The following is a 27,712-nucleotide window of genomic DNA, read 5'->3' on the forward strand; positions in this document are numbered from 1 at the left end:
CCAGTCCCGCTCCCTCCTCCTCTTCGTGGCTCTTTCTCCGCCCCCACTCCCCCCCAAACACACTCGCACACGGGCTCTCAAGGTGTTCTCTGCACAGCGGAAGATGGCGACAGACTGAGGGGCATGGCCAGCGGGAGCCAAGGGGCCGTGCCGCTCGGCGGCCGCCACAGCGGTGCGAACGCGAGGCGGAAGCGAGAGGCGCACTAAGTAAAGCCCCGCGTCGGCGTCCGGCGCCTGTGGCGCCGCCGGGAGCCAGGTGGCCCGCCCGAGCCGGAACTCCGGGAGCGGCGGGCGCGGAGCCGGAGCGGAGCTGGCCCGGGACCGGCCCCGGCCAACGGCCAGAGCGCGAGCGAAGCCCGAAGGGCCAAGCAGAGGGCCGGCCGGCGGGCCTAGGAGGGCGCGAGCGAGGCTGGGAGCGGCGCAGAGCGGGCGGCCGGCGGGCGGACGGGCGGGCGGGAGCTGAGCAGCGCGGCGCGGGGCGAGCGAGCGGAGCGGAGCGCGGCGGCCGGGCCCGCACGGCGGCGCTGAGGGGCGCAGAGCTGCGCCGAGCCGAGACGGCCGGAGCGGAGTGCTAGCCGGGCGGCAGCCGGCGCGGAGTGAAGTGGCGCTGAGCCCGGGGCAGCTGAGCGGCCCGACACTATGAGGAGTGCGGCGCCGCCGCCGCCGCAGCCGCCACCGCCCCAGTGCCCCGCACCGCCCCCCGCCGGGACGCCGGGCAGCGCCTAGCGGGCCGGGCGGCCGCGCCCGGGCGGCGAGCGAGGGAGCGCGGGAGGGGCGCGGGGACGGCGCGAGAGCGCCCCGCCACTCCGGCCTGAGCGGAGCCCCGGGCCGGCCGGCCTGCCTCGCCATGCAGCCCCCGAGGTAGAGCCTGGACGGCGCCGAGGAGCGCGGAGCGGCGCGCAGCCGGCTTGCCCGCCCGCCAGCCCGAGACGGCCGTCCGGCCTCGCGCCCGCCTTTTTCCTCCAGCCCGGACCCCCCTGAAATATGTTCAGGGGCGCTTGGATGTGGCCCGGGAAAGACGCCGCCGCGCTGACTATCTGCTGCTGCTGCTGCTGGGCTCCCAGGCCGAGCGACAAACCTTGCGCCGACTCCGAGCGGGCGCAGCGATGGCGACTGTCCCTGGCGTCCCTGCTCTTCTTCACCGTGCTGCTCGCTGACCATCTGTGGCTGTGCGCGGGGGCCCGGCCCCGGGCCAGGGAGCTGAGCAGCGCCATGCGGCCGCCCTGGGGGGCCGGCCGGGAGCTGCAGCCGGTGCCTCCTCGCGCGGTGCTGCCGCCGCCGCCGCAGCCGCCCGACCAGCCCAGCGCGCCCCCAGGCACCTGCGGCCCGCGATACAGCAACCTGACCAAAGCCGCCCCCGCCGCCGGTCCCGGGCCGGACTGCGGCGGCGTCCCAGAACCCACGGGGCTGGACGCAGCTTGCACCAAATTGCGATCTTTGCAGAGACTTTTCGAACCGACCACCCCAGCGCCCCCTCTACGGCCCCCCGACTCCCCTTCCCGTGCCCCGGCCGAGTTCCCCACCGCCAAAAAAAACTTGCTCAAAGGCCACTTTCGGAACTTCACTCTTTCCTTTTGCGACACCTACACGGTCTGGGACTTGCTGCTGGGCATGGACCGCCCCGACAGCCTGGACTGCAGCCTGGACACCCTGCTGGGGGACCTGCTGGCCCTGGTGGCTAGCCCGGGCTCCGGGGCCTGGGAGGTGTGTAGCAACTGTATCGAGGCGTACCAGCGGCTCGACCGACATGCTCAGGAAAAATATGACGAGTTCGACCTCGTGCTGCATAAATACTTACAAGCAGAAGAGTACTCAATCCGGTCCTGCACGAAAGGCTGTAAGGTAGGGACTGGCGTCCGCGGCCACAACGGCTGCCGCTTCGGCGGCGGGAGCCGTGGCGGTGGGACCGGGAGAAAAAAGGAGGTTCCCCCTCTACCCACCTCACCTCCCCCCATCACCCCCACCGTTCTCAGTGGGGCACGGGTAGTGCTACCTTGGGACCCTCCCGGGAAGCAGGGCCTCAGGGATTCAAGTCAGGTAACCACCTGGCCAACTTCTATTGATTCTGGCTTTGGGCACCATCTGACTGGGGCTTTCTCGCGCCCCGCCCCCCGCATGAGGAGGGAGGGGTCCGGGGGCTCCCTCGGTTGGCAAAGGGATGGAAAGAGGGCTCTGGCTCCCCCAGCCCCCGTCCTCACCTAGCGGTGCCCCTTTCCTTTCCTTGGCTGGAATGGAAAGTCCTGGGACTGGCTGGTGCAGGGGGAAGGCCAAAGGTGGGGGAAGACTATTTGGCAACCTAACCCTGACCCTTTGGCCCCTGCCAGTGGGTGAGAGGAGGGGCACCTGGTTATGGGGCACAGCACACTGTTGACCTTATATGACCTGAGGTGGCTAGTCAGAGTCTAAGCAGGTGGAGCCCCAGGGTGCCTGTTTTCTCCCAAGGATGTACCTGCCAGCTCCTCTCCCCTGACAAGAGAAGGAGCTGGGAGCAGGGCACAGCAGCTTGTGGGAGGACTACTGGAGGCTGGTGCACTACAGAAGTTCCAGTGCTTTCCCAGTGCCCTGGGGTGGCAGTGGAGGGAAAGCTGGCTTACTGGCTGTTGGGGACTGGCATCCAGAGGAGAGGCGGGGCCCCTGCAGAATGGGCCTGCCTAGGGCAGAGCTGGGTGTTGAGAAACTTCTTGACCCTGAGCAGGGTCGTTCTGGACAGTGGGTGTATGGGGGCTGTAAACATTTGGGACATGGTGCTACTGCTCTGTTTGTGCAGCCTGGCCAGGTGGCCTGCCTCTGAGAGGAAAGAGAACAGCAAGGTCAAAGGGTCAAGTGAAGAGGAGACCAGGTGGGGTGCTGGTCTCACCCATCCTCAAGCTGGGGGCTGAGAGCTGGATAGGGAGACAGTTGCCTCATAGCCTAGCTTGTCTCCCTCCGAGGCTTTGGGGAGGGACAGAAAGTGCCCCTTTCCATCTGACGTGACCCCTGCGGACTTCTGCTCGGTTCCACGCTCTTGGTGGGCTCCTTAGGGATTTGGGCAGGGGGTCGGGGAGGAAACGGGTAGCTCCTTGCTCCTGACTTCACTTTCTCGTTCTCCTTTTTCCTGTTCTCGTAACCTAGCAGTCTCCCTCCCGCCTCCCTCAGCCTCAGCTGACTCACTGCCTCACTCACACTACCAAATGAGATATTCCACTTCTTAAAGGTGTACAGACAGATAGACACACACACACTGCCAAACAGCACCACCACCACCCCGGGCAAAGTCACACAGAGGTAGAGAGAGGTCGTCAACACCCACAAACGGTGCCACAGAAGCAGACAAGGTGTCATACATATGCACATCTCCCCAGGAGGTCAGAGACACACAGGCAGAAGTACTGTCACATGAAAAAGGACACATTTTGTCATATAGAGATAGAGACACACACCCTTGATGTCAGTGCGAGCAGAGGGACACGGGCCACTAGCAGACAGAAAAAAGGCTGTCTGCCTTTTGTGGCCTTCCCTCCAACCCCGTGGCCCCGACTTTTTCTTTCCCACAATCTCCAGGATGAAAAAGAGACCATGCTACAACTTTCCCATGGGGTTTTCTCCAGGTCATAGTTGGCTTCAGGCTCTGTCTGATCCGGCACTAAATGATAATCCCTCATGTTGATTATTTTTACCAAGCAGTTTGTTGGAGGAGAAAGACAACTGATATCTTGGATTCAGGAGGCCTGATCATCTCTACCACTTGTTCGTAGTGTGACCTTGGGCACGTCACTTCACTTCTCTAAGCTTTTGTCTCCTCATTCGTAAAACAAGGATAATAATCCTGGCTCTGCCCACATCCTGAGTCTTTTGTGAGATTGAAGTGGGAAAAGGTAGCTGATAGTATTTTGTGAGAATAACAGAACACCTGGCAGTGATGTCCTGCTTAGGGTTTGTAGCCTCTTTCACGTGTATTATGAGATCACAACTGCCTGGGGAGGCTGGTAATACCAGCATCATGGGCCCCATTTTACAGATGGGGAAACTGAGGTGCAGGGGGCTCAAGCAGTTTGCCCAAAGGCCAGTCAGCTAAGGAGCAGGAGTGCCAGGACTCCAACCCACGTGGCGTCGATGCTAAGCTCACGCTTTGGCCATGGCCTCTCATCAGGTTTGCAATGGCCAGGGCCCTCCCTGCCCTCCTTTGTCTCCTTGCCGCTTTCACACTCTCACTCTCTCTCTCCCTCTCAAGTGAACTCCGCCTGCTCTCTTGCTGCCTGCTGTGCTGGGAGAAGGGCAGTGTCAGCTCCACAGCTTTCTTCCTGTCTTTCCCACCCTCTCCAACATGCTCTCCCTTCACTGAGGCCTACACCCACAGGCCTCTGGATTCCAGCTGTATTACAGGCCCTACAGGAAAAGACGGCCCTGCTCTCCTCCTTCCTGCAGCCCCTCTGTCTTCACCCCAGTGCCCCACCTCTATCCCAGGCCTTTTTTGCAGATCCCCAAGCCTGCCCCCCAGTTTCAAGCCCTGCTGTCCAGCCCCTCCCCCAAATGGGATCTCTTGGAGATAATGCCACATCCTCTAAGCTTCTCCAGGGTGGAGAGCACACCGCCCCAGGCTAGGGTGAGGTGGCTTCCTCTGCTGCTGGAAACCAAACCTGGAGCCTTTGCTCCAAGGCCAGGTGACCCCCATCCCCGGGGGCCTGTCCCCAGTATTTCAGTTAGATCTTTCCCGGGCAGCCCCAGAAACCCTGTTCTCTCCCTTTGCGACATCTGCCCCTGTTTCGGGCCACACAGGGCCCCACACATCATACCTGTCCTCACTGCTGCCTGTGACACCTCCCAGTTTAGTACCAGCTGTGACATTTCCTTAACGTGTGACTGACTTCCTCTCACACAGCAGGGCAATGATAACTTAGGGAGGTCAATGCCCGTTCCCACGCTGGCCTCTCCCAACCCCTGGGGCCCCGCTCCACCCCTCCCTTGCCTCCCTGTGCACGCATCCCCTCAGCCCTTGCCTCCTGCTCTGCTTAGCCCTTCTGGCCCTGCCTGTGGTTACTGGACCACCCCCTCACTCCCCCAGCCCTCTCCATCTCCCAGCCCTGTCACACCCCGCCTGGTTTCTGATTGCCTCTTCCTCCACCTCTGCCCCTTCCCTACTCTAAATTGAGGATAGTCTGATGGGGGGTGGGGGGGCAGTGGTGGAGATGGGAACAAAACCCTGGCCTCTTCTCTCATAGCTCTGATCCAAGAAGGGATAGAAGGCCAGTTCTCAGTTCTCACTAGCCGTAGGGCCACAACCATAAAGGTTAATGCCAAGGAAGGATGCGATAGTTCTGTTATCTTCGGGACTGGCCCACACCCACCTGGCATATTGTGTGTTTGGTTCTGGGTCTCACACTGAGCAGTTGAGGAGGAGGCTAAAACTCAAGTTCTCCTGGACAGAGTTGAAGGAGCTGTTTCACCTGACGAAGAGGAGACTCAGGAAGGTGTGGTCTCCAACTTCAGACCTCAGAAGAGTTGTCAGGATGCAAAACAAGAGGCATGTCCTGCTTAACCTTCGAGGGACTTCATGGTTAGAAAGTCCTGGGTTCAAGCCCAGCCTTTTTATGTATTACCTGTGTGACCTTGAGCTAGGGACTTCAGCTCTCTCAGCCTCACTTTTCTCATCTGTAAAATGGAGGTAATTCATCAGAACAGCCCTATGAGCTCATTATTAATGAGAAGTCTGCACAGTACCTAGGCCTGGCATATCAGAGTTGTTCAGTTAACAGTTTTTTCCTTCCAAAGAGGGAACAGAGTGCCTTGAGAGGAGGTGAGTTCCTGCTCCCAAGGGAAAGGTCTAGCCTGATTCAGACAGACCCTGGGGGAAATGCTGTGGAGATGACTCTGACTCCGGAGTCTAGAGCGGGTTGGATCAGCTGACCTCTGAGGTCGGTGTCAGCTCAGAGTTCAGGCCAGTGAGCAGAGCCTGCTGCCGCAACAGCAGCATTGGATGGGCAAGGCCAGGGAAGGAGGCCTAACACCCACACCCAGCCAGAGCCAGCACCTCGCCTTCTGCCCTTACCCGTTGGGGACCTCTTCCTCCACTCCGGCTGGCAGCTGTTTCTGCCTCGCTGCCTTCCTCTCTCCTCCCACCTGCCACAGTTTTCCTGCCAAGCAGGATTCCCAGGCTAACGCTGGTGCCGAGAGCAGGAAGCTCGGGGCACTGGGCAAAGGGCAGGAGCCCCAAGTTGGCAAGTGGTCCCTGTTGTCACCCAAGCTTTCAGGCACGGAGCAGTGCCCCACAGTCAGCCTCCCTGACCCAGGGTTCGTGAGGGCAGAGAGAGTACCCTTGTCCCCATTTGGGGGTGGAGGAAGGGGGAGGCAGTCAAGAAGCAGCCTCCCAGGACCATGGCAAAGGCTCCCCTGAGGAGGGGCGTCCAGATCCACCGAAGCTCACTGGCCATGAACGTGAGCACCGGGCTTCTGGGAAGGGCCGGGGACGGAAGAGGCAATGTTTGTAGCTCAGACAGGGTATAGGGGCTTAAACGTGAGAGTGGGAAAGTGGCCCCACGCTGCCCACACCTCTCCGGATCCCCTCACCCCTACCCTGACCCACCCCACTACCAATCCCCATATTCCTCCCAATTTTGGCCCACAGCCAACACCCCCACATACCAATGACCCCACAAGCTTCCCAACCTTCTGCTAGACCCTTCCCAAACCGCACCCACACCTCACTCCTCCAACGCCCACTTCTCCCCACAGTTACCCCCACCTGCTCCCACCCCTCCCCTTCCCCCCACGCCCCTCCCTGCTCCCTTCTAACGGCCAGCCCTCTCCCATCTCCCATCCAGCTCCACTCCCCTCATCTCTCACCTCTACCTCATACTCCACCAACCTTTACCCCGAGTCCTGACCATCTTCTGGCCTCATCCCTAACCCCCGTCCCGGCACTGCACCTCTTGCCCTTGTCTCCTGCATGCCCCCTCACCCCTCGCATCCCTCACACCCCTCTCACACTTCGCCTCTCTGATCCCCATCCCTCCTCCTGCCCCCCTTTCATCTTCTGGTCCCCTCTTCTCCTGTCCCCTTTCTCCCTCTCTGCTCTTTTTCTCCTTCCTGCCTTCTCTCCTCCCCACTCAGTGTGGACGTGTGTGTGTGTGTGTGTGTGTGTGTGAATGCACACATGCTTAGACACATAGACACACACACAAGGCACAGTCTTCTTCATGGCGCCTTCCCATCCTTCCCACAGGCTGGTGCCTGACTACTATAGTCACCATAGCAACGGGAACCTCCATGAAGGATAAACTGGTATCTCCTGAAGGTGGGGGCGGAGGGGAGTTAAGTGGAGGAAGGGAGCCCAGCAGCCTTCCACCCACTCTCATGGTCTGACTGGAAGAGTCTGCTAAACACAGTGGAGGTAAGGGTGAGGAAAGGGAAGACAGTGGGTGCGGCTGAGGTTAAAGGAGAGTCAGGGATCTCCGAACACATTACAAGCATGAGAGGGTGCCTCTAAGCCATGTGGGTGCATGTTGGTCTCCTCCCCAGGCATCGGTGTCTCAGGGAAAGGGCACACCCACCCTTCGGTGTGTGGGTGCATATGTAGGACGACACCTTAGGCTCGAGGGTGGGAGTTTGCCCTAGAAAAACTTCTCCCTCAGGGCAGTTCTTTTATGGGCAATTCTTTTATGTTCCCACCCTGTGAGGCTGTTTATCTGCCCTGTGCCCTTGCAGACTGGGCATCAGACCTGCCCCCACCCCTACTCCCCCATCCCCAGCTCACGTCTCAGCCACATGTGGATTCCAGCTGCAGGTGTTTGCTGGAAAACCAGGGGCAGCTTCTGAGGGGGTTTAGACAAATGTGGGCCTCCAGGAGCACCATTCTCCAATGCTGAGCCGGGAAGCCTCTGGGGAATAGGTATGTTGTGTTCCTGTGGTTACAGGCGCACAGACCAGGGTGTGTGCAGGGATGCTGGACCAGACTTTTCTCCCTGGGTATATGAGAGTGTTCAGAAAAGCCTGAATTTTTGATACCTCGAGCCAAGCAGCCATGCTTAGAGAGGAGAGCAAGGGCACCAGGTGAGTTGCAGCTGGTCCTGGTGAAGGAAGGGGTTACCATGGAGTGACAGGAGCTGCCAGGACCAAAGCTCCTGTTTGAATGGATTCTGGAAAAAGGAGCTGGAACCTGAGCCACAAGTCTCTGGGCCAGAAGGTGAAGGCAGGCTGGTGCCAAAGGACAAAGGGAAAGGGGAAAAGAAAACTGCCAGCCTCCAAGTGCCTGGGAGATGCCAGGGGCTTTATGTGTGTCCATGAACTCATTTAATCCTGATAGTCGTCCTAGCAGGCAGGTACTCTCATTATTCCCTTTTTACAAATGTGACAACTGAGGTTCAGTGAAGGAAAGTGACCGACCTATCCAGGACACATAGCTAAAAGGTGGGAGGACTGCCACACAAACCCAGGTCTGTCTGTCCTTTCCCCAGTGCACACATGTATAAAGAAAATCTTGATAAACTCCCCCAGCTGTCAGAGGCAATGCCCAGCTGGCTCTTGAGAGGCTGGAGTGAGAAGCTGATGAACTGCAAGGGAAATCCAGCAGCACCTACTAGCAACTTGTAGGGACCCCCTGGAGTAGCTCAGATCCAAAGTGGGGACCCACCAACATCCTCCTTGTTCAATACCCCAGTCTCCTTTTTGGCAATTGGAAAAAAAAGGTATTTTTAAAAGATTCTGAGTCTCAAATAGCTCTGAAGGATTAACCTGGTTGGAAGTTTTAGTTGAGTTCGACACTAAGCAGATATGCTCACCTTTCACAGATCAGCCAGGTAGCCATGCTATCTGCTGGAAACCAAATACAAAGACTGGAAACAATGGTAACACCCACCACCACCACTCGTCCTTCTCCGGGCAGAGCTTGGTGAGTTGGCACTTCCTTCTACCTCCAAGAGAAGCCTCGCCATCCCAGGCCAGGGCTCACCAAAAGCCTGGCATGGGAACTGGGTGTCCAAAGGCCAAGCCAGGCCTTCACGGGCTCTGGGGTGATACGGTCTCACGGTTTCCCCTCCCAGCTCTCCCAGCAGCTGCTGGGCAGGGCTCAGGCCTGCACTAGGTCTGTCTAGGAGACCTACTCCTCTCCTGCCCCGGTTGATCCTTCCAGCAGATTGGGGCTGAGAATCTAACAGATACCCTCCTTCCAGGCAAGAGGAGCCCAGCTCCTCCCATCTCCTTGGTAGAGCCTGTAGAGAAAGGAGGGAGCAGACACCTCCTTTCCTCACGCCCATCCTCTGTCACAATCTCAGGAGGATCTTGGCATGTATCAGTACTTCATTCTTTTTTATGGGTGAATAATATTCCGTTGTCTGGATGTACCACATTTTTTAAATTCATTCATCTCTATGGACACTTGGGTTGGTTCCACCTTTGAACAATTATGAATAAAGCTGCTATGAACGTTCATAGACGGGTTTTTGTGTGGACCTATATTTTCATTTCCTTCCACATTTTGGCCATTGTGAATAATGTTGTTATGAACATTGGTATACAAGTATCTGTTTGAATCCCTGCTTTCAATTCTTTTGGTTAGATACCCGGATATGGACTTGCTGGATCATGTGGTAATTCTATATTTAACTTTCTGAGGAACCTCCATAGTGTTCTCTACAGCGCTGCACCATTTTATATTCTTACGAGCAATGCACAGGGTTCCAATTTCTCCACATTCTCATCAACATTTATACTTTTGCTTTTTTTTTTTGATAATAGCCACCCTAATAGATGTGACTATATATTTTTACATAGTTGAAATCATCCAGGTTTTTTACCCTGCTCTTTTTAACTTATTGCTAAAGTTATACTGAATATCTTTCCATGTAATTAGATATTCACAAACCTCTTTTTTTTTTGGCTGTGCCGCATGGCTTGCAGAATTAGTTCCCCTAGCAGGGATTGAACCTGGGCCCTTGGTAGTGAAAGCGTGGAGTTCTAACCACTGGACCGCCAGGGACTTCCCACAAACATCATTCCTGATGAGCATGCAATATCCCATCCCATGAATTTAGTGCAATTTAGTTACCTAGTACCCTATTGTTGGATATTTACTTTAAACTTTTACTATTGTAAATAAAGCTGTGATGGATATCTTTGTCCATAAATCTTTGTCAGGTCTGTGATTCCTTTTTTTTAATAAATAGTATCTCAATCATTTTTTTCTTATTTCTCTACTTTGCTGAGTTTCTTAAATCACAAAATAATGCACCTTCATTGTACCAAATCTAACAATACAGAGGTTTATAAAGAAACCTCTGTATTCCACTTAGTAATCTTCCTGTTCCCTCCCCCCACAGTCCCACTGCCCTGAGGTCACTGATGTTAACGATTTGGTGTGTATCCTTCCATCCCTCTCTGAGCTTACATCAACATTTGCACACAAAATGACTTTTTCTTTCCCTTGTTTTGCATACAAATGGAAGCATATACATTAATTCTTCAGGACGAACATTTGGAACTAGTCTTACAGAATCAAAGAGTATTAACCTTTCTAAGGCTTTTGACATACAAATTTCTTTCTTACCAAATTTCTTTCCAGAAGGCTGCTTCTAGTTTATACCCTCGCCAAAAATGTGAGACTAATTTACCACCCTTGTCTAATATTGATTATCATATTTTTTAAACTTTACTAATTTGTAGCTGAAAAGTGTTATAGCATTGGCTTGTAATTTGCATTCCTTAGGTCAAATTTTGCTTTTCTTGTTTATGGGTCATTTGTATTGCCTGTTTTATGAATTGTCTGTCCATGTCTTGTGTTTTTGTTATTGACTTGTATGTATTAATGATTTTTTTCTGATTACATTTGTGGCAGTTGTGTTTTTTTCCATTTATTATTTGCATCTTAGAGCTTGAAAGGAGGGCGTGGGAGGAAAGGAATTATCCCAGGCACTTTTTATATACTTTATCTCACTTAATTCTTACATCTGTCTTGTGAAGTGTATATATATTTATCCCCATTTTACTTAGGAGAAAACAGGCTCAGAGAGGTTAAGTAACTGGCTCAAGGTCATCCAGCTAATAAGAGTTGGAGCTGGGATTTGAATCTAGGTCAAATCCAGGGTACCCAATCTGTACCAGTGTAATTTTACTATAGGTAAAGCTTTGTGCTAGTTGCTTTACAGACATCATTTACGGAAAGGTTATGGATATGTGCTTTTATTATCTCCATTTTGCAGATAGGGAAAGTATAGATCAGGGAATTTAAGTAACTTGTTTGAGTTTTCATAACTGGTGAGAGCAAACCTGGGATTTGACCACAGAAATGTTTGAGGTTAAAGATGTTTGAGCCTGTCTTCTCCCCATGCCTGCTGCCTCCCTAGGGACCATCTTCTTGGATCCAAATTCAGACTCAGAGAGGGAGAGTACTTTGCTTACAGTCACATAGCAAATTAGTGACTGAGTCCCTACCTCCTTACAGATGACTTGTCCAAGTTCATACAGCCAGTTAGTGGCAGAGCCAGAATCTGAACCCAGCTCTGGCTAACTCTCCACCTGACTGGAGCAAAGGCTTTTCGATGAAGAACATTTATGGAGCAAGCTGGGGAGAAGGAGCAATTAGGTAGAGTGTTGTGGCTGCCCTGAAACCTTTCTGAAGGAATGGACTCTAGTATTGGAGTCTTCCAGGGCAAGGCAGTTCCAGGAGCCCCTACGTGACAAGACCTAGAACAGGAGAATACATGTCCAAAGGCAAGAAGACCTTTGTACAAGGAGAGAGCTGCCTTCCCATCACAGGTTGCCAAAGATCAGAGCAGGAACAGTTGCCTCTTTTCAACACTCCCAGGGTGTGTGTGTGTGTTTGTGCTCCCATGCATGCGCACACGCATGCATTTAGAGGAAAGAGGAAAGGGAGTGCTTTGATGGGGGAATGGAAGTGGTCATTTGTAGCCCCTAGTACCCAAGTATTCTTCCCCCGACACTCCCTTACAAAGAAAACTTTACTCATATTGGGAATGAGCTGAATACACTGATTTTAGAAAATCACTCTCCCATCCAGTCCTAGAAATCTCTCCCCAACTTGACTTGAAATTCCATCAAAAAGATTTGTTTATGTAACAAGCTAATTACTTCAATGGTGATAGTGAAATGGAGGGACCATCCTAGGGGCAATATGGTGTATAAGCTTGGGAACCGAAGCCCAGGTAAACTTGACCTCACATTCCAGCTTGAAATCTGTGTTCTCCATAAAACAGTTGTTGAGACCTTTCATCTCTCTTGGAACCTCATTTTCTTTGAATTCAAAACTCAGAAATAGGGTCATTATTAGGCTTCAATGACATATAACATGCTAATCTCTTAAGAGCACAGTGCCTGTGAGATGGAAAGTGCTCGGAAAATGGTAGCCACCATATATTATTATTGGCTGTGTGGCCTTGGACGAGCTTTTTTTTTAAATTAAATTTATTTTTGGCTGCATTGGGTTTTCGTTGCTGCACGTGGGCTTTCTCCAGTCGTGGCGAGTGGGGGCTACTCTTTGTTGCGGAGCACAGGCTCTAGGCACATGGGTTTCAGTAGTTGCAGCATGCGTGCCCTAAAGTGCACAGGCTTCAGTTGTTGTGGCGCGTGGGCTCAGTAGTTGTAGCTCACAGGCTCTAGAGCGCAGGCTCAGTAGTTGTGGCGCACGGACTTAGTTGCTACACGGCATGTGGGATCTTCCCGGACCAGGGCTCGAACCCATGTACCCTGCATTGGCAGGCGAATTCTTAACCACTGTGCCACCAGGAAAGTCCTGGACAAGCTATTTTTAACTCTGGTCCTTCCTGTCCTCACCTGTAAATGTTTCTCCATCTCAGGGGGTGGTTGTGAGGATTCAATGAGTTAATAAAGGTCAGCTGCTTAGAACAGAGCCTGGCGTATGTTAAGCACCTAAAAAATGGTAGCTATAATTATTGTCACCTTAATTAGATGTGTTTAATCTAAACGACTGCTTAATACTCAATTGAGATTGACAACACTTTCCCTTAGGAGAAGGGAAAGGTAATTTGGGAGAAGCAGGTGAAGTGTCTAGTGTGGAGGTGGAAGGTTAGGAGCCAGAAGGCAACTGGAGAGATTCTAGTGAATGAGGGCACAGAGATATGCTCAGGTAGGGGAGGGAAGAGCCAGAGATGGAAGGACTCCAAAGCCTTGATTTACCTCACCCCCAGAGACCAAGCACAACTAACAGGTCCTTTTATTAGGTCTCTCCCCAGCCTCTCATCTGTTTAGCAAGGTACTGTGTTTGGGGACAGAAGTAAGGTAGGGGCAAGGAGCTGGTTTCACAATGATCCCTGCAGGGAGCTGGAGATTTCTACCTGGGCCTGGGCCCAGACTAACAGTGTGTGCCCCCTGGGAGGGGGCAGCGGGATTTTATGCCAGACACATTTGTGTGCAACTCAAATGAAGCCATGGTTGTCATGTCACACTGGCACCATTTCTGTGGTGGGTGGCCTGCACAGCTGTTGGGCACAGAGGCCCTCAGAGTTCCCCTCCTCTCATATGAGTTCTCTTTGGCTATGGGGCCGCTCATTAATTCCGCTGGCCTGTTAAGCTGACCTGACCTAAGCCCATGCCCCAGACAGCGGTGATGAAGTAGACGATCCATGACTGCGCAGTAGGGCCTGGGGTTTTTTGGCTGAGTCTGGCAAGGTTGGTCAGGTCAAGTCTTAGGGATTTTGTTTTGTTGTTTTTGAGGTTCATGGCTGCATATCAGTTTATATATTTATTTTATTTTCATTTTATCAAAGTAATATATGTTCATAATTTTAAAAGACATATAAACTACATATATATAGTCACTCTTCAGAGTTAAACACTTGAAGCTCTGTTAGCTTTTTCTTCTGGTATTTATTGTCACATTTTTAATGGTGTGCCGATACTGCTATTTCTTGACTTTTCTGTTTGAAATATCTTTGTGCACACAAAGATACACACATATACATATATATACATGTATACACATATGTATATCTATTCCATCTATCGATATATATTCTTGTAGCATCTGTCTTTTAAATGATATATAATGTAATATCTTTTAAATGATATAGAGCTCATTGCTTATAATTAAAACAGAAGCCCTCTGCTCCAACCCTAAGCTTCACTCTTCAGAGTCAAATACTTCTAAACCTCTTAGCTGTTTCTTCTAATATTTACCTCCACATCTCTAAATGATATACCAATGCTGTCATTTCTTTATTTTTTTTTCTGATTTAAATATGTACTGCCTATTTATTTTTTTAGAGTGGGATTTAGCTCTCTTACTACCAGCAGCACCGTATGTGCACTCCCCTCATATATCCAATATTGTCATATCACAATTTCTGGTGTTAACAGTATTCCATATTTACATTATAAGGATTATAAATATTGTTCACAGCTGAGTCATGTAGAATACTGTGATTACATTTTCTTCCTTGGCCAACTTGTTTTCCTGGAGTTAATAATTGCCTCTCTTTTTTCTGTTTGCTTAGTTTTCTATGATTTTTTTCTTTTTTGTTTTTTTGCTAATGCATCCCCAATTTCTCCATCAAAGCTGTAAGATTCATGCAACACGTTACATAACCCATTACTTCCACCCTTTTCTTGGAGATCTCCACCTTACTCCAGTCTGGGCTAGTTGCTGGAGGCTTGGTTTACAAGCGCTTGGATTTCAAGTACTTAGCAGGCATCTCTTCTGTATACCTAATTCCATGTCAAGTCCTGAGGGAAATACACAGATAAGACACAGTCCCTGTCCTCAGGGAGCCTACCGTCTCAAGGATGTTTAATTCATGCAGATGTCTTGCCAGAAGGCTTGAGCTCCTTCCAGGGACTTTGATCTAGGCTGTGTCTTTGATCCCACACTCCAGGCAGAAATTCCCCTCTCCATCTCCACTGAATTACCAAAAGAATACAATACAGTCTCCCAGAGAGCAAATGTGGTCTTAGGCTGCATTAACAGAAACAGAGCTTCTAGGATAGGAGGGCTGATACTTCTCCTTGACTCTGTGTTGATAAACTCTGTCTGGGGATTGCATTCAGTTGCAAGGGACATAGAAAAATAGGAACTTGTCTGAATAGGAACAACCAGGGTAGAACAGAGAACTGGAAACCACATCCCAAAAAACAGTTGAAAAACTAGTTTGGCTTCTTGGAAGAGTAGTCTACACATAGCTCTCTCAATTTTTCTTCCCTCACATTCCCTTTTAAATTGGCTTCAATTTGGTTTCTGCCCCCACTGCTCCACTGAAACCGATCTCACCATGATGCGACTGCCAGCATGTCCTCATCTGCTGACCACTCTTATTCTTTGAAACTCTCCTCCCCTAATTTATAGAATGCCACTCTCTTCTGTTTCTTCTCCAAGCTCTTAAACCACTCCCCCATCTTCATCAGATTCCCTTCTTCTACCTGCCCCTTAAATGTTAGTGTTTTCCAGGGATCCATTGTTGGTCCTTTTCTCTGTGCGTTAATTTTCCCTAGGCAATATCCTCTACTTCCTTGGCTGCCACTATTGCTCTATCAGTCAGAGTGAGCCAGGTTACGCTGTAGTAGCAAACAGTTCCCAAATATCAGAGGCTTAGCACGACAAACAGTTATTTCTTGCTCATAATACATGTCCAAAATAGGTCAGCAGGGAGCATCTGTTCATGATAGTCACCAAGAGACCCAGGCTGGCAAAAGGTCCATTTCAACACCGCTTCCACAGTCAGCAGCAGAGGCAGATGGTACTCCAGCTCTTAAAGCTTTTCCCCAGAAGGGATCCATGTCACTTCAACTCACATTTCATTGGCCAAAGCAAGTCTTATGGCCATACCTAATGTCAAAGGGTGTGGAAAAGTATAGTCCTACTATGTTCCTGATGATTAACTCCTTAACCCTTGATGGCTCCCAAACCTTTATTTCTAGCCCAGACCCTCCTTCTGAGCTCAGACCATTGTGCCCAACTGCCTCCTTGACATTTCTACCTCGCCTAGTATATACTGACCTATATTTCAAAGTCAGCATGACCAAAAACTGAATTCATCTTCTTCACCCCCAAATCTACTCCTCCTCCTGGTTTCCCTTCTTTAATGAATGAAACTACTATTCATCCTGCCACCCAAGCCAGAAACCTGGTATCCCCATCATCTCTCATTCAGATTGTTGCAATAGGCTCCTAACTGGTCTCCCTACCTCCAGTCTTGATGCCTATGCGCCATCATCCACACTTTCAGAACATAAGTCTGAAAAGTTAGTCAGTGATAGGACTAACTTATCACTGACTTAAAAGTGATGAGCAATCTTTTAAAAAGCAGGTATTTAAAATCCACTGAAGGCTGTCCGTTGCCTATAGGATGAAGCCTGGCTCCTCCTCAGCATGCAGAACATATCATAATATGGGCATGGCCTTCCTCCGTAGCCTCATCTCCCATCATGGCCCCCTTTGTACCCTCTAACTATGCTAAACTACCGACAGTGCCTGAAGCCGGCACTGTTTCACACCTCCAGGCCTTTATACCTACTTATTCCTTCACTTTAAGTGCACTTATTCCTGCCCTATTCCACCCAGTGAACTTCTACCCATTTTTTCCAAGCCCCAACTCCAGCCTCTCCCACATGGAGGTATTTTCCTGTGCTTCAGCCCTCAAAACACCATTGATCCTTCCTCCTTTTATGCTATCATTGCACCAAGTACATACTGCTTATCGCAGTGACTTCTAATGATTGACGCACAAGGTTGTCTCTCCTGCTCCTTAAAGATAGCAATCTTGTCTTCCCTATCTCTATCATATGTAGTTCCCCAGCCCAGTGCCAGGCACTTGAACATGTTCAGAAATTGATCATTGCAGGAAAAAATGAATGGGAAGACCTGACCTGATTCAGGGAAGTTTACAAATACCTACTGCAGGGCTGGCATGGGGACAGGAAGTTTATGGTCCCAGAAGAGCTAGGAGGAGCCATGAGCAATGCCACAGAGAGGCATTATCTCAGCTCAGAAGGAGAAAGAACTTCTTTAACCACGAGACTTGTCTGAAGATATGGGCTGCCCCAGGAGAGAGCGTGCGCCCTGTGACGAGAGGTGTGCAGTCAGTAGCTGGTTAGCTTGTGGCAGTGACGCTGGAGTGGAAATTCCAACAGCAGATAGGGAGGTGGAGTTGTGATTCTCACAGTCCTTCGTATTCTCGAGTGGTCATGAACCTGCCTCCTCTGCTCACCTGATTGATATGGGTCATCTAGGCTCCTTCAGAGAACTGCTCCTGCACTAGGGACACCACTTCTCCACTAACCAGGCTGCCCCTGGCCTTGGAGCAGGTGGCCTAAGAGACTTGGAGGTGACCGGACCCTCTGGAACTGCAGTGGCTCTGGGTTCTTATCCACCTCTCAAGCCATCTCCCCCGCCTTTCCTCCAGGCCAGGCCAGGCCACTCTGACTCATGACTGCTCATTGTCAGCAGCAGGAAAGCTGTTGCTTATTTTTACAGCCACTTAAAGTAAAGCCATGTCATCCACCTGCATTTGCCCTGTAATGCCTCTCATCTCAGTGTGACTCTGCCAATCCCAAGGAACTACTCCCAGAGATATGTCCAAGATCTCCCTCCCCTGGGTTGGAGAGATTGACCTTGACCTTACCCTGTTCTGACCCAACTTTCTGAAAGCCCAGAATCAGGAATAGGAGCGTGTGGCTCTTTTCAGACCTGCTCAAGGAGGTCCTTCACACAATGCTATGTGTATTGATGGATGCAGCACAAAGAGACATGGGATTAGTCACCAGAGTACCTCCCTTCTCATCCTGGCTTTATAGTTGATTTCTTGCATGTTTCTGACTTGGCTGAACCAAATCCCTTTTCTGAGCCTCAGTTTCCACCTAGGTGAATTCCAGGGGCAGGGTGGTTATTTATGTGCTGTGGACAGTGGGTTTCATTCCCAAGCCCAGCCCAGATTGCCACTCTGCCTCCACGGTCTCTGCAGCTGCAGCTCATGGCCAAGTGTCCCAGGAGTGCCTTAGGAAAGCAAAGAGCGATGAAGAGGTCTGTAGGGAGGATTTGGATGGGGAAATAGGCCCTAGGGAGGGAAGCAAGCTGGAATCCAAGAAGGAAACTGCCAACTTCCTGGTTGGCAGGAACTGAAGCTCTCCTCTCTGGAGGGTTTTCCCGCCCCCTAACCGAGGAGCCCAGGATGGCCTCCTCTTCCTAAACCCTCTGGCCCTGAGTCTTGGCTGTGGGCTGTGTTTGTAGGTACGCACTTGTATGCATTCCCGTAGCACCCTGGGGGCCAGGAGAAGTCACACGCTTCTCCCCAGAGGAGCGTAGGGATGAGAATGCCCGCCAGGGCTGCAAGCCAGGGAGCAGGAAGGTAAGGCTCTCCAGGTCCTCCCACTCCTCCCTAAACTAGCAGCTGCAGAGCCCAGGATGGGTGGGGATCCCCCCTCGTCTTACCTGCTCCCATTTCAAGAGTGGTTTAAGGGACTTCCCTAGTGGTCCGGTGGGTAAGACTCCCTGCTCCCAGTGCAGGAGGCCCGGGTTCGATCCCTGGTCGGGGAACTAGATCCCGCAGGCACGCTGCAACTAAGAAGCCCACATACTGCAACTAAAGATCCTGCGTGCCGCAACTAAGACCTGATGCAGCCAAAATCAATCAATCAATCAATCAGTAATTTTTTTTTTTTTTTTTTTTTGCGGTACGTGGGCCTCTCACTGCTGTGGCCTCCCCCGTTGCGGAACACAGGCTCCGGACGCGCGGGCTCAGCGGCCATGGCTCACAGGCCCAGCCGCTCCGCGGCATGTGTGATCTTCCCAGACCGGGGCACAAACCCGTGTCCCCTGCCTCGGCAGGCGGACTCTCGACCACTGCGCCACCAGGGAAGCCCCAGTAAATATTTTTTTTAAAAAAAGACATTATACAAAAACAAAAAAAAGAGTGGTTTAACAGCCCAGCCGGGAGGAGGGGTGGGATAGCCTTCTCAGCTTCCTTTTTGGGTTAATTGGTGTTCCCTCTAGTTACTCCCTGCTTCCTTCCCCTCCCAGTTCCCATAGCAACTTGGCTGTAGCAGCCAGAACTTGATTGAGCCCAGCGGTGGCCTGCTGGAGGTGGGGAAGGGGATTCTGTAGGGAAAGGAGGGCACTGTCAGGTCAAGGCTTTTCACCCCACCCATCATCTGCTGCTACCTTGAGGGTCCAGGATGGTTAAGCTCAGAGGACAGGGCATGATGAAGAAGGCTTTCCTGCCAGGGCTGGAGTTTGAAGAGCCTGAAAGCCAAGAGCAGGCCTGGTTCTCCTCAGCTCTCCTCCCCTCCCCACGCTAATGTGTCCTGCCCCCTGAGTTTGGAATGCAGTCACTGGTAGGATGGTCCAGTAGGAAGAACCCTGGAGTTAGAGTCGAGAAACTGGGTTTCAAGTTCCTCCCTCTGCCACTACTTTATGTGACTGTAGAGAAGTCCTTCCCCCACCCCTTTTCTGGGCCTCAGTTTCCTCAGCTATAAAATGAAGCAGGGCTAAGTTCTCTGCATATTAAAATTAACTGAGGTGTTTTGAAAAACTCTAGATGTGTGGGCCCCACCCACAAGGATTCTGACTGACTTGGTCTGGAGTGCAATGTGGGCCAAGCAGAAGCGTTTTTAAAAGACTCTCTGAAAACCATAATTCAAAAAGAGTCATGGACCAAAATGTTCATTGCAGCTCTATTTACAATAGCCAGGATATGGAAGCAACCTCAGTGTCCATCATCGGATGAATGGATAAAGAAGATGTGGCACATATATACAATGGAATATTACTCAGCCATAAAAAGAAACGAAATTGAGCTATTTGTAGTGAGGTGGATGGACCTAGAGTCTGTCATACAGAGTGAAGTAAGTCAGAAAGAGAAAGACAAATACCGTATGCTAACACATGTATATGGAATCTAAGGGAAAAAAATGTCATGAAGAACCTTGGGGTGAGACAGGAATAAAGACACAGACCTACTAGAGAACGGACTTGAGGATATGGGGAGGGGGAAGGGTCAGCTGGGATGAACTGAGAGAGTGGCATGGACATATATACACTACCAAACGTAAAATAGATAGCTAGTGGGAAGCAGCCACATAGCACAGGGAGATCAGCTCGGTGCTTTGTGACCACCTAGAGGGGTGGGATAGGGAGGGTGGGAGGGAGGGAGACGCAAGAGGGCAGAGATATGGGAACATATGTATATGTATAACTGATTCACTTTGTTATAAAGCAGAAACTAACACACCATTGTAAAGCAATTATACTCCAATAAAGATGTAAACAAAAATAAGAAATAAAAAATAAATAAAAAAAGAGGGAAGAGATATGGGAACATATGTATATGTATAACTGATTCACTTTGTTATAAAGCAGAAACTAACACACCATTGTAAAGCAATTATACTTCAATAAAGATGTTAAAAAAAAACTAGTTAAAAATAAAATAGCAAGATACCTGGGGAAAAAAAAAAAAAAGACTCTCTGAGTGATTCTAATATGCAGCCAGAATTGAGCAACTAGAGCAAAAGACCTCCGAGGGTCTCCCAACCGACTGTTGTCTGGTTCTGAGACATTTCTTCCTTTGCCCTGCATGCCCCGCCTCCAGCAAGCCCCACAGCTCTCCGAACGCAGCTCTCCTGGCTCTTCCCCATCCTTGTGGATGAGTGCCCACGTCCCCTGCAACTGCCCAAGCAACCCGGTCCCCTCTGGCTCAGTCCTAACACTGATGAGATGGGGCAAGTGACTTAGGCCTGCCTAGGGAAGAGGGCTACGGAGACTAAGGCAGGCTTGCCGTCCAGGTGGTAGCCCTGAGAGCCAGACTTTTCATCTGAGAAGGACCCCAGCCCCTTTTTAAAGCATATGGGCCAGCAATGACCTCAGCTGGCCATATGTGGGGCTAAGGAATTGGATTACCTCTCAGCCCCGTGTCACTCTACTTCCTCCATTCCTCTCACTAGTTCCTTGCCTTTTCCTGTCTTGCCACCCACAGGCCTGGTGTCCTCCTCAGGCAACCTGCTCGCCATGGTGACTCTGGGGCCTGGGGCTTGAGGGAGGGTCGTCTAGCTAAGGAGAAAGGCCTCCCTCCCACTGTCAGGTCACCCCTCTCCCAGCCCTGCCTCCCTCAACTCCCTCTCTCTCTCCCAGAGCAGAGGCGGGGAGTGCCCGGCCACCAGCGCCTGCTATTAGGCTAATTGCAGTTGCCTGGGAGGAGGAGAGCTGGCCCTCCACTGCAGCCTCACCTGGGAGCAGGAATATTAAACCGAAAGAGCCCAGGGAGAATCGCGCAGGGGCCTCTGAACCCCAGCAGTGGAGGACTGGGCTGTTCCACACAATTCAGGGTGAGGGTGGAGGTGGACTCTGGGTCCAGGCTGCAGAGGTTGGGGCAGAGGCTGTGGACAGAGCTGCCTCTTGGCGCCCTGGGACCCACAAGATGGAGGGCGGGGGGAGTCTCCAAGGTACTGGGGCCCTTAGCGTTAAGGATATCCTTTTGTTTCCTGTCTTACTTTTCTTTCTGTCTCCCCCATCTCCTTCTGCTGTCTTATCCCTTTCTTATCTTGGCCTTCCTCTGTTCCCATCTTCTTTACCCCCCTTTATTCCCCTGCTGGCTCTCGAACCCTCCTCTTTCTTCCTCCGTCTTCCTTACCCCTCCTCTTCACAGCCCATCTTCCACGTCTCCTGTCCCCCACCCTGTTATCCCCTACTCTTTCTTACGCTTCATCTTCTCTCACCCTCACTGTACCTCTTTACCTCCCTTACACCCTCCATCTCTTATTCCCCTGCTTCCTCCCCAGTGCTGTTTTTTCCTACCCCCGCTATAACCACCATTTCTTACCTTCCAAGTCCCTACTCTTTCTTACCCTCTCTTTCTTCCTCCCCTCCTCCCTTGTGCCCCTGGACTCCACTGCCACTCCATCCAACCCCTGAGCCCCTCTCCTACCCCTCTAGCTCCCTCTTCCCCTGCCTCTTACCTTTACTTGTTCCTTTCCACCTCCTTCCACTCCCTTCTCACTCCATTGCACATACCTTTTATCCCAATAATTTCACTCTTGAGTTTATATAAATAAAATGTAACACAAGTGTTCAAGAGAGGTGTGTACAGACCTGCTCACCAAAGCATTGTCTGTGATAGTGGAAACCTGGAAATAACTTAAATGTCCATCCACGGGAGATTGGTATCCTTTGCACTTCATTCATATGAAACCGTTCTCCATTCTTTTAGCACACCATGCATGTGCTCACATCTGTACCTTTGCTTAAGCTGTTGCCTCGGTCCAGAACTCCCTTTTGTCTCATCTCTGCCCGTGCCATCTAAAATCCTACCTTGAGTCCCAGCTCAACTCTTTTTTTAAAAATATTTATTTATTTATTTTTGGCCGTCTCGGGCCTTAGTTGTGGCACGCGGAATCTTTCGTTGTGGTGTGCGGGCTCTTCGTTGCAACATGCAGGCTTCTCTCTAGTTGTGGCGCCTGGGCTCCAGAGCACGTGGGCTTGGTAGTTGCGGCCCTCAGGCTTAGTTGCCCCACAGCATGTGGGATCTTAGTTCCCCGACCAGGAATCGAACCTACGCCCCCTGCATTGGAAGGTGGATTCCTAACCGCTGGACCACCAGGGAACTCCCCCAGCTCAACTCATACCCTCACTGAAATCTTTTCCGGCTTTTCTATTTGCTTCACGCCAGTGGCCAGTGGTTTAACTCCTCTTATAATATAGAAAATGGTATCAAATCTGTGTTCCTCAGGGGGGTAACTTGCACCACAACCCACTACCACCCATCACCACGCCCCTGCCCCCACTTTGGAAAAGGCCAGTGTGGGATTACATTGCCCAAGTCCATGTTCACCGTGGAGTTATTTGTATTTGAGTGTAAATGTTTAAAGTCTGTGTAAGAAGCTCTGACCACGTTGCTCAGAGTGTGGTTGAAAGGCCTCTGGCCGCAGAATGACCTGGACCCTTGTTCCAAAGGCAGATTCCTGAGCCCACCTCAGTCCTCTTGAAGCTGAATTGGAGGGGGCCATCTGCCTTTTTAACGAGTGTCCCAGCGGATTCTGAGGCACACTGAAGTCGGAGAACCATCGCTACAAGGAGCAACTATGGGAAGGTGCCCCTGAAAATATGAAGAATGGATGTGGGCAGGGCTCTGGGCATCCTGTTAAAATGCAGGTGTGACTTGTCAAGTCTGGGGCAGGGCCTGGGATTATGCACTTTTCACAAGCTCCAAGTGATGGCGATGCTGCTGGTCCAGGTCCACACTTTCAGTAGCAAGGAGTTAGATCACTGGTTCTCAATGGGAGATGATTTTGCCCCCCACCCAGGGGATATTTGGCAATGGCCAGAGACATTTCTTGGTTGTCACAATGAGGAGGGGGAGGATGCAACTGGCAACTACTGGGTAGCGGCGAGAAATGCTTCTCAATATTCTATAATGCACAGGACAGCCCCCACTACAAAGAATCATCCAGTCCAAAATGTCAGTAGTGTCGCCGTTGAGGAACTCTGGTCTTGATGATAGCCAAAGAGTATAGAGCAGGGAACCTTTCTTAGCCAGGACCAAGTGCCTGGTGGAAGTGGGCTAGATGAGGGGCAGGAAGTATACCCACGAAGTGAAACGGCCAAGCAAAGTTTCCAAATGAAATGTGGTGTCTGCTCCACTCCAGGGCGGACGCCAACAGGACAGAGCATGGGTTAAGTAGAGCTTGAAGGCACATGTGGTGCTTGGTAAGGCAGATTCCTGTTTTTATTAAAAATAACCCCTCACATTTGTATTGCACTATAGAATTTACAAAACATTTTCATATGTGTCATATTATTTGATCTACACAACACCCTAATGAGGTAAAGCAAAGATTATCCTCTCCATCTCTTTTCTTGAGTTTAGAAACTTAACACCATCAGCCAAAGAAATGTTTGCTGAATTGAATGGAAGTGACATTTACCTCAATACAGGTGACCTCAGACAAGTCAGGACATCTCGCGGGACCAGCTATAAAATGGTATGGTTGGATGGGCCTCTTCCAGCTCTGATATAGGAGTCATTTTGTGATTTTACCAACGAACAAATTCAAAGTCTTGGATGACTGCGGATTGGGGGCTTGGGAGTTCTGGCTACGAAATGGGAGATTTTAGGGTAGGAGGTAGTGGTCTTGACCCAAACCCTTCTTCCCCACCCCCTGGATCCTGAGGGTGGGCTGGTGAGCACACCGTGCCCTCCCCCTATAGAGTACAGGTACACCCCTCCTCATCCCTCTCCTCTGAAGCGGAAAGGGGCTGGCGCCTGGGCTGATGCTTTTTCCTCTCCCTACAGGCTGTCTACAAGGCCTGGCTGTGCTCAGAATACTTCAGCGTGACCCAGCAGGAATGCCAGCGCTGGGTGCCCTGCAAGCAATACTGCCTGGAGGTGCAGACCCGGTGCCCCTTTATCCTCCCTGACAATGAGGAAATGGTGTACGGAGGGCTCCCTGGCTTTATCTGTACAGGTAAAGGCAGGGCCCTGGGAGGAGGGAGGAGGCCAGGGGCCCAGAACAGGCACCAGGTCGGGGCTGTGGGAGCAGGGAGGGCAACAGGGAAGTTGGGTCAGGAGAAGGTTAGTGGCTGCCGGAGTAGGTAGTGAGGCCCCAGGTTGGGATGGGGCAAAGTGGAATAGGGGGAGAGAGCAGAGTGGCCATCTGTATCCAAAACATACCTGGCCAGGGAGTTACCCCAGAAAAACTGTCTGGGGTCCCTGGAAGATGTGTCCAGAAAGGGACGGTGCTAAGGGGCAGGGGGAAGAGTCTTGGGCAGGACTACCAGAGCAGCCCCAGCTTTGACAATCACCTCTCTCAGAAGGACATAGCCAGCAGCCCCCTTAGCACCCCACCCCGCCTTGCTTATCCATTGGCAGGGTTGCTGGATACTTCGCCAAAGCGGCCGGAAACCAAGTGCTGTGACGTGCAGTGGGTCTCCTGTGAGTCGGAGAAGAAGAAGTTCAAGGAGTCTGAAGCCCCTAAAACCCACCACCAGCAATTCCACCACTCTTACTTCCACCACTACCACCAACAGTACCCCCACTACCACCCCCGCCACGACCCCCCAGGCCACCTCAGCCACAATCCCTCCCTGCTGCCGGTCTCTGGGGGCTCCCGCCTCAGTCCCAGCAGGATCCGGCTCTACGTCCTTGTTCTCATGCTCCTCCATACCATGGTGTCCTTCTCCAGCGGCCAGGGTGGTGGGGGACCGGGCCTGGAGGCACTGCCTGCCCTAGACGAGGGCCTGACTCGGGAAGAGTGACAGCAAGGAGGGAGATCAGACCTCCACCACACACCGACATCAGCTCCAGCGCCCCCCCCAGGGGGAGGGGGAGGGGGCCCCTCCCATGGGAGGTGTAGGACCAGGTGGGGGGTGGGGGAAACGGGGCAATCACACATCGCCCCCTACCAACCCCCGCTCCAAAAGCAGCTCCAACAGAACGGCCAGAGGGCCCCAGGGAGCTGCAAAACTCATCCAGGAGAAAAAGGCAGGAGCAGCAGGTGCCCCCCTCCCAGGCCCCCATCTATGGGGCTTAGCCAAAAAAAAAGGGGGTAGTGGGGGGGTGGAAATGCCCACCACCACTGAGAGCCCTGACCCCAAGGAAGGAGGCTGCTCACCCAGCCTTGGCTCTTCAGGGAATGTTGGGGGGCACAGAGGGGAGAAGCTCTTTCCCCCCTCCGCATTCCTTTTGTTGCCACGATCCTTAATTCCCTCCTGCCCACACCCCTGCAGGCAACGGCAGACGACGCAGCGGCCCTCCTCCCGCTCCAGCGCACCTTATCCCACGTGGGGCCGCCACAGGGAAGGGCCCAGCTGGGACATGAGGTGTACGCAGTTGCGGCTAGGTCAGGGCCCCGGTTAAGCTGTGCCCCAGCACCCTAGGCCATGAGGTATAGGAAGGGGGTGCAGAATGAGTGGCGGGAGAGAGCGGAGATAGGGAAGAGGGAGAGGAGAGGAGAGAGGTGGGCAGAGGGCTTAGAGAGATGGCTAAATGGGCTGTCACCACCTGGCTTTGGGGAGGCAGATGATCAGTGTTGAGGCAGGCTCGAGGACACGTCCCCAAATCAGAAAGGGTTGCGTAAGGAGCCCTCTGGAGAAGGAGCACAGGGACTGGGTTCTTGGGCCTTGAAACAGAAGGCTGAGGGCACATGGTCAGACTGCCGCTGTCTGAAGGGCCATATCTTACAGAAGGTGCACATACTCCCAAGGGCCACTCTTGCCCTGGAGATCTTGGCCTTGGGGCCAAAGACGTTTCCATTTCTGATCTCCATGGGGAGGAGGGACTTAAGCCCAAGAGGGTCAGGCCTGGCCTGGGTCCCCAGACTCCCCCATCTCGTCCTAGCCCAGGCCTCCATGACGGAAACCCTGGTGGCGTTGCCCCAGAGCTTTCCAGAGATGAGCCACCCCCATGCCCAGCCTGTCCCCGTCCCCAGCCTACCAAAGAGTATTCATCCCTTCTCATCCCTGACCCCATGGGTTACTATCCCAATTGTGGAACCACTACACTGCTCCTCACCCTGTAGCAGGTCCCCTAATCCAGCCACCCCTGCCCCTAGCTGGAGAAAGTCCAGAAACTGGCAAGAGGACCTGCTAAATAAAGACGATGTGCTGTGGTCCCTTGGTTGAGAGACTTGAAGTGTTTAGTCAGGCTAGAGAGCTGCACGAGGGAAGAGGCCTGGAGAGCCCCTTGGGGGCCATTAGCCTCGTGCTGACCTCCTAGGGGTGGGAGGCCACATGGCCTGGGACATCTACAAGCCAATAGGAGCAGACGAGAAAGGAAGCCACAACTGTGTTCCTGGGACGGGCCAAGCGGCTTTCAGTGCCAGAAGGGCCTGTGTCCTGGGATGCAATGCCAGTGAGTTAAGGGGAGGGGTGGGCCTGGAGCTGCATTAGGGGAAACCAAAAGGGGGAGGGGGAGGGAACAGCTGGAATCAGCTGGCTGGGGGATAAATGGGAAACCTCACTAGTAGAGAGGGAATCATTCAAGGGCCTCAGCTGGGTCCCCAAATAGGCTTTGTGAGACCAGGGAGTCCTTCCCTGCCAGTTTTCTCATTTCTCCCAGCGTGTTCCCCTCCCCCTGCCCAGCCCTGTGCCCTGCCCACACACTCCATGTTTGGCCTTCAGCATTTCAGGCCTAGCCACATACCCCATCCCTAGAGTGCTCTTTTCAGCTGGGGAGGGGAAGAGGTGCTGGCTCCTTTCCAGAGATGCTTCTGTAGATGTGAGAGACTCTATGTACTGCCTTGTAACTCCTGCATCCTCAGGAGGGGAAAAGGGACCGGGAAGTAAAGGGGGACCTTAGGACCCCAGGGAATAGACCCTTGGAGACTCCCATCCCCTCTTCCCCCTCACCAAGTGCCCAGGAGACCCCTGGCTCAGACCAGCCCAGGGCCTTGCCCAGTGGCAGGGGAAAGGGGCACCTCACTCCACCTCGAAGTCATTTGACTGTCCCCATCCACCCCACTGCCCAGATCTTCCACCACCCCTCCAGCTGCCCCTGCCGTTCGTCACAGGCAGCAGAGCTGGGCAGCTTTCTTACGCCATTTTCTACACTGTGCTTCATGAGTAGGACTTTCTTGCACTAGTTCCTATGACTGAGTCTCCAAGCTGGATTCCTAGTAGTCCCTGTCCCTTCCTCCCTCACCTGGCTATGGTTCAGTTGTCGCCCTTCCCCTGCCTCTGTGTTTCGGTGAGAGTCTCTGTATGTGTACCGCTTTCTGTTCTGTTGCATCGTGGGGCAGAAGCCTCTCTGCTCTTGTTTAACCCCATAAAGAAATAAATGGTAAGACTTGA

General features: G+C 52.2%; 1 protein-coding gene across 1 annotated transcript; it reads left to right on the top strand.

Moving 5' to 3' along the window:
- Window positions 1-27,712, top strand: FAM155B (family with sequence similarity 155 member B). Its single transcript, XM_032620131.1, has 3 exons — window positions 1-1,842; window positions 24,219-24,390; window positions 24,795-27,712. The coding sequence occupies exons 1-3, from the start codon at window positions 985-987 to the stop codon at window positions 25,178-25,180; spliced, it is 1,416 nt and encodes a 471-aa protein (XP_032476022.1). The 5' UTR covers window positions 1-984; the 3' UTR covers window positions 25,181-27,712.

Source organism: Phocoena sinus, chromosome X (assembly GCF_008692025.1).
Source record: "Phocoena sinus isolate mPhoSin1 chromosome X, mPhoSin1.pri, whole genome shotgun sequence".
Lineage (NCBI taxonomy): Eukaryota > Metazoa > Chordata > Mammalia > Artiodactyla > Phocoenidae > Phocoena > Phocoena sinus.

What these genes read in the sequence shown, in the direction of transcription:
- FAM155B (XM_032620131.1), top strand. Translation starts at nt 985, where the DNA reads ATGTTCAGGGGCGCTTGGATGTGGCCCGGGAAAGACGCCGCCGCGCTG. An exon ending in CCTGCACGAAAGGCTGTAAG is followed by an intron (nt 1,843 to 24,218) that starts GTAGGGACTGGC and finishes CTCTCCCTACAG; the next exon opens with GCTGTCTACAAGGCCTGGCT. An exon ending in CCCTGGCTTTATCTGTACAG is followed by an intron (nt 24,391 to 24,794) that starts GTAAAGGCAGGG and finishes ATCCATTGGCAG; the next exon opens with GGTTGCTGGATACTTCGCCA.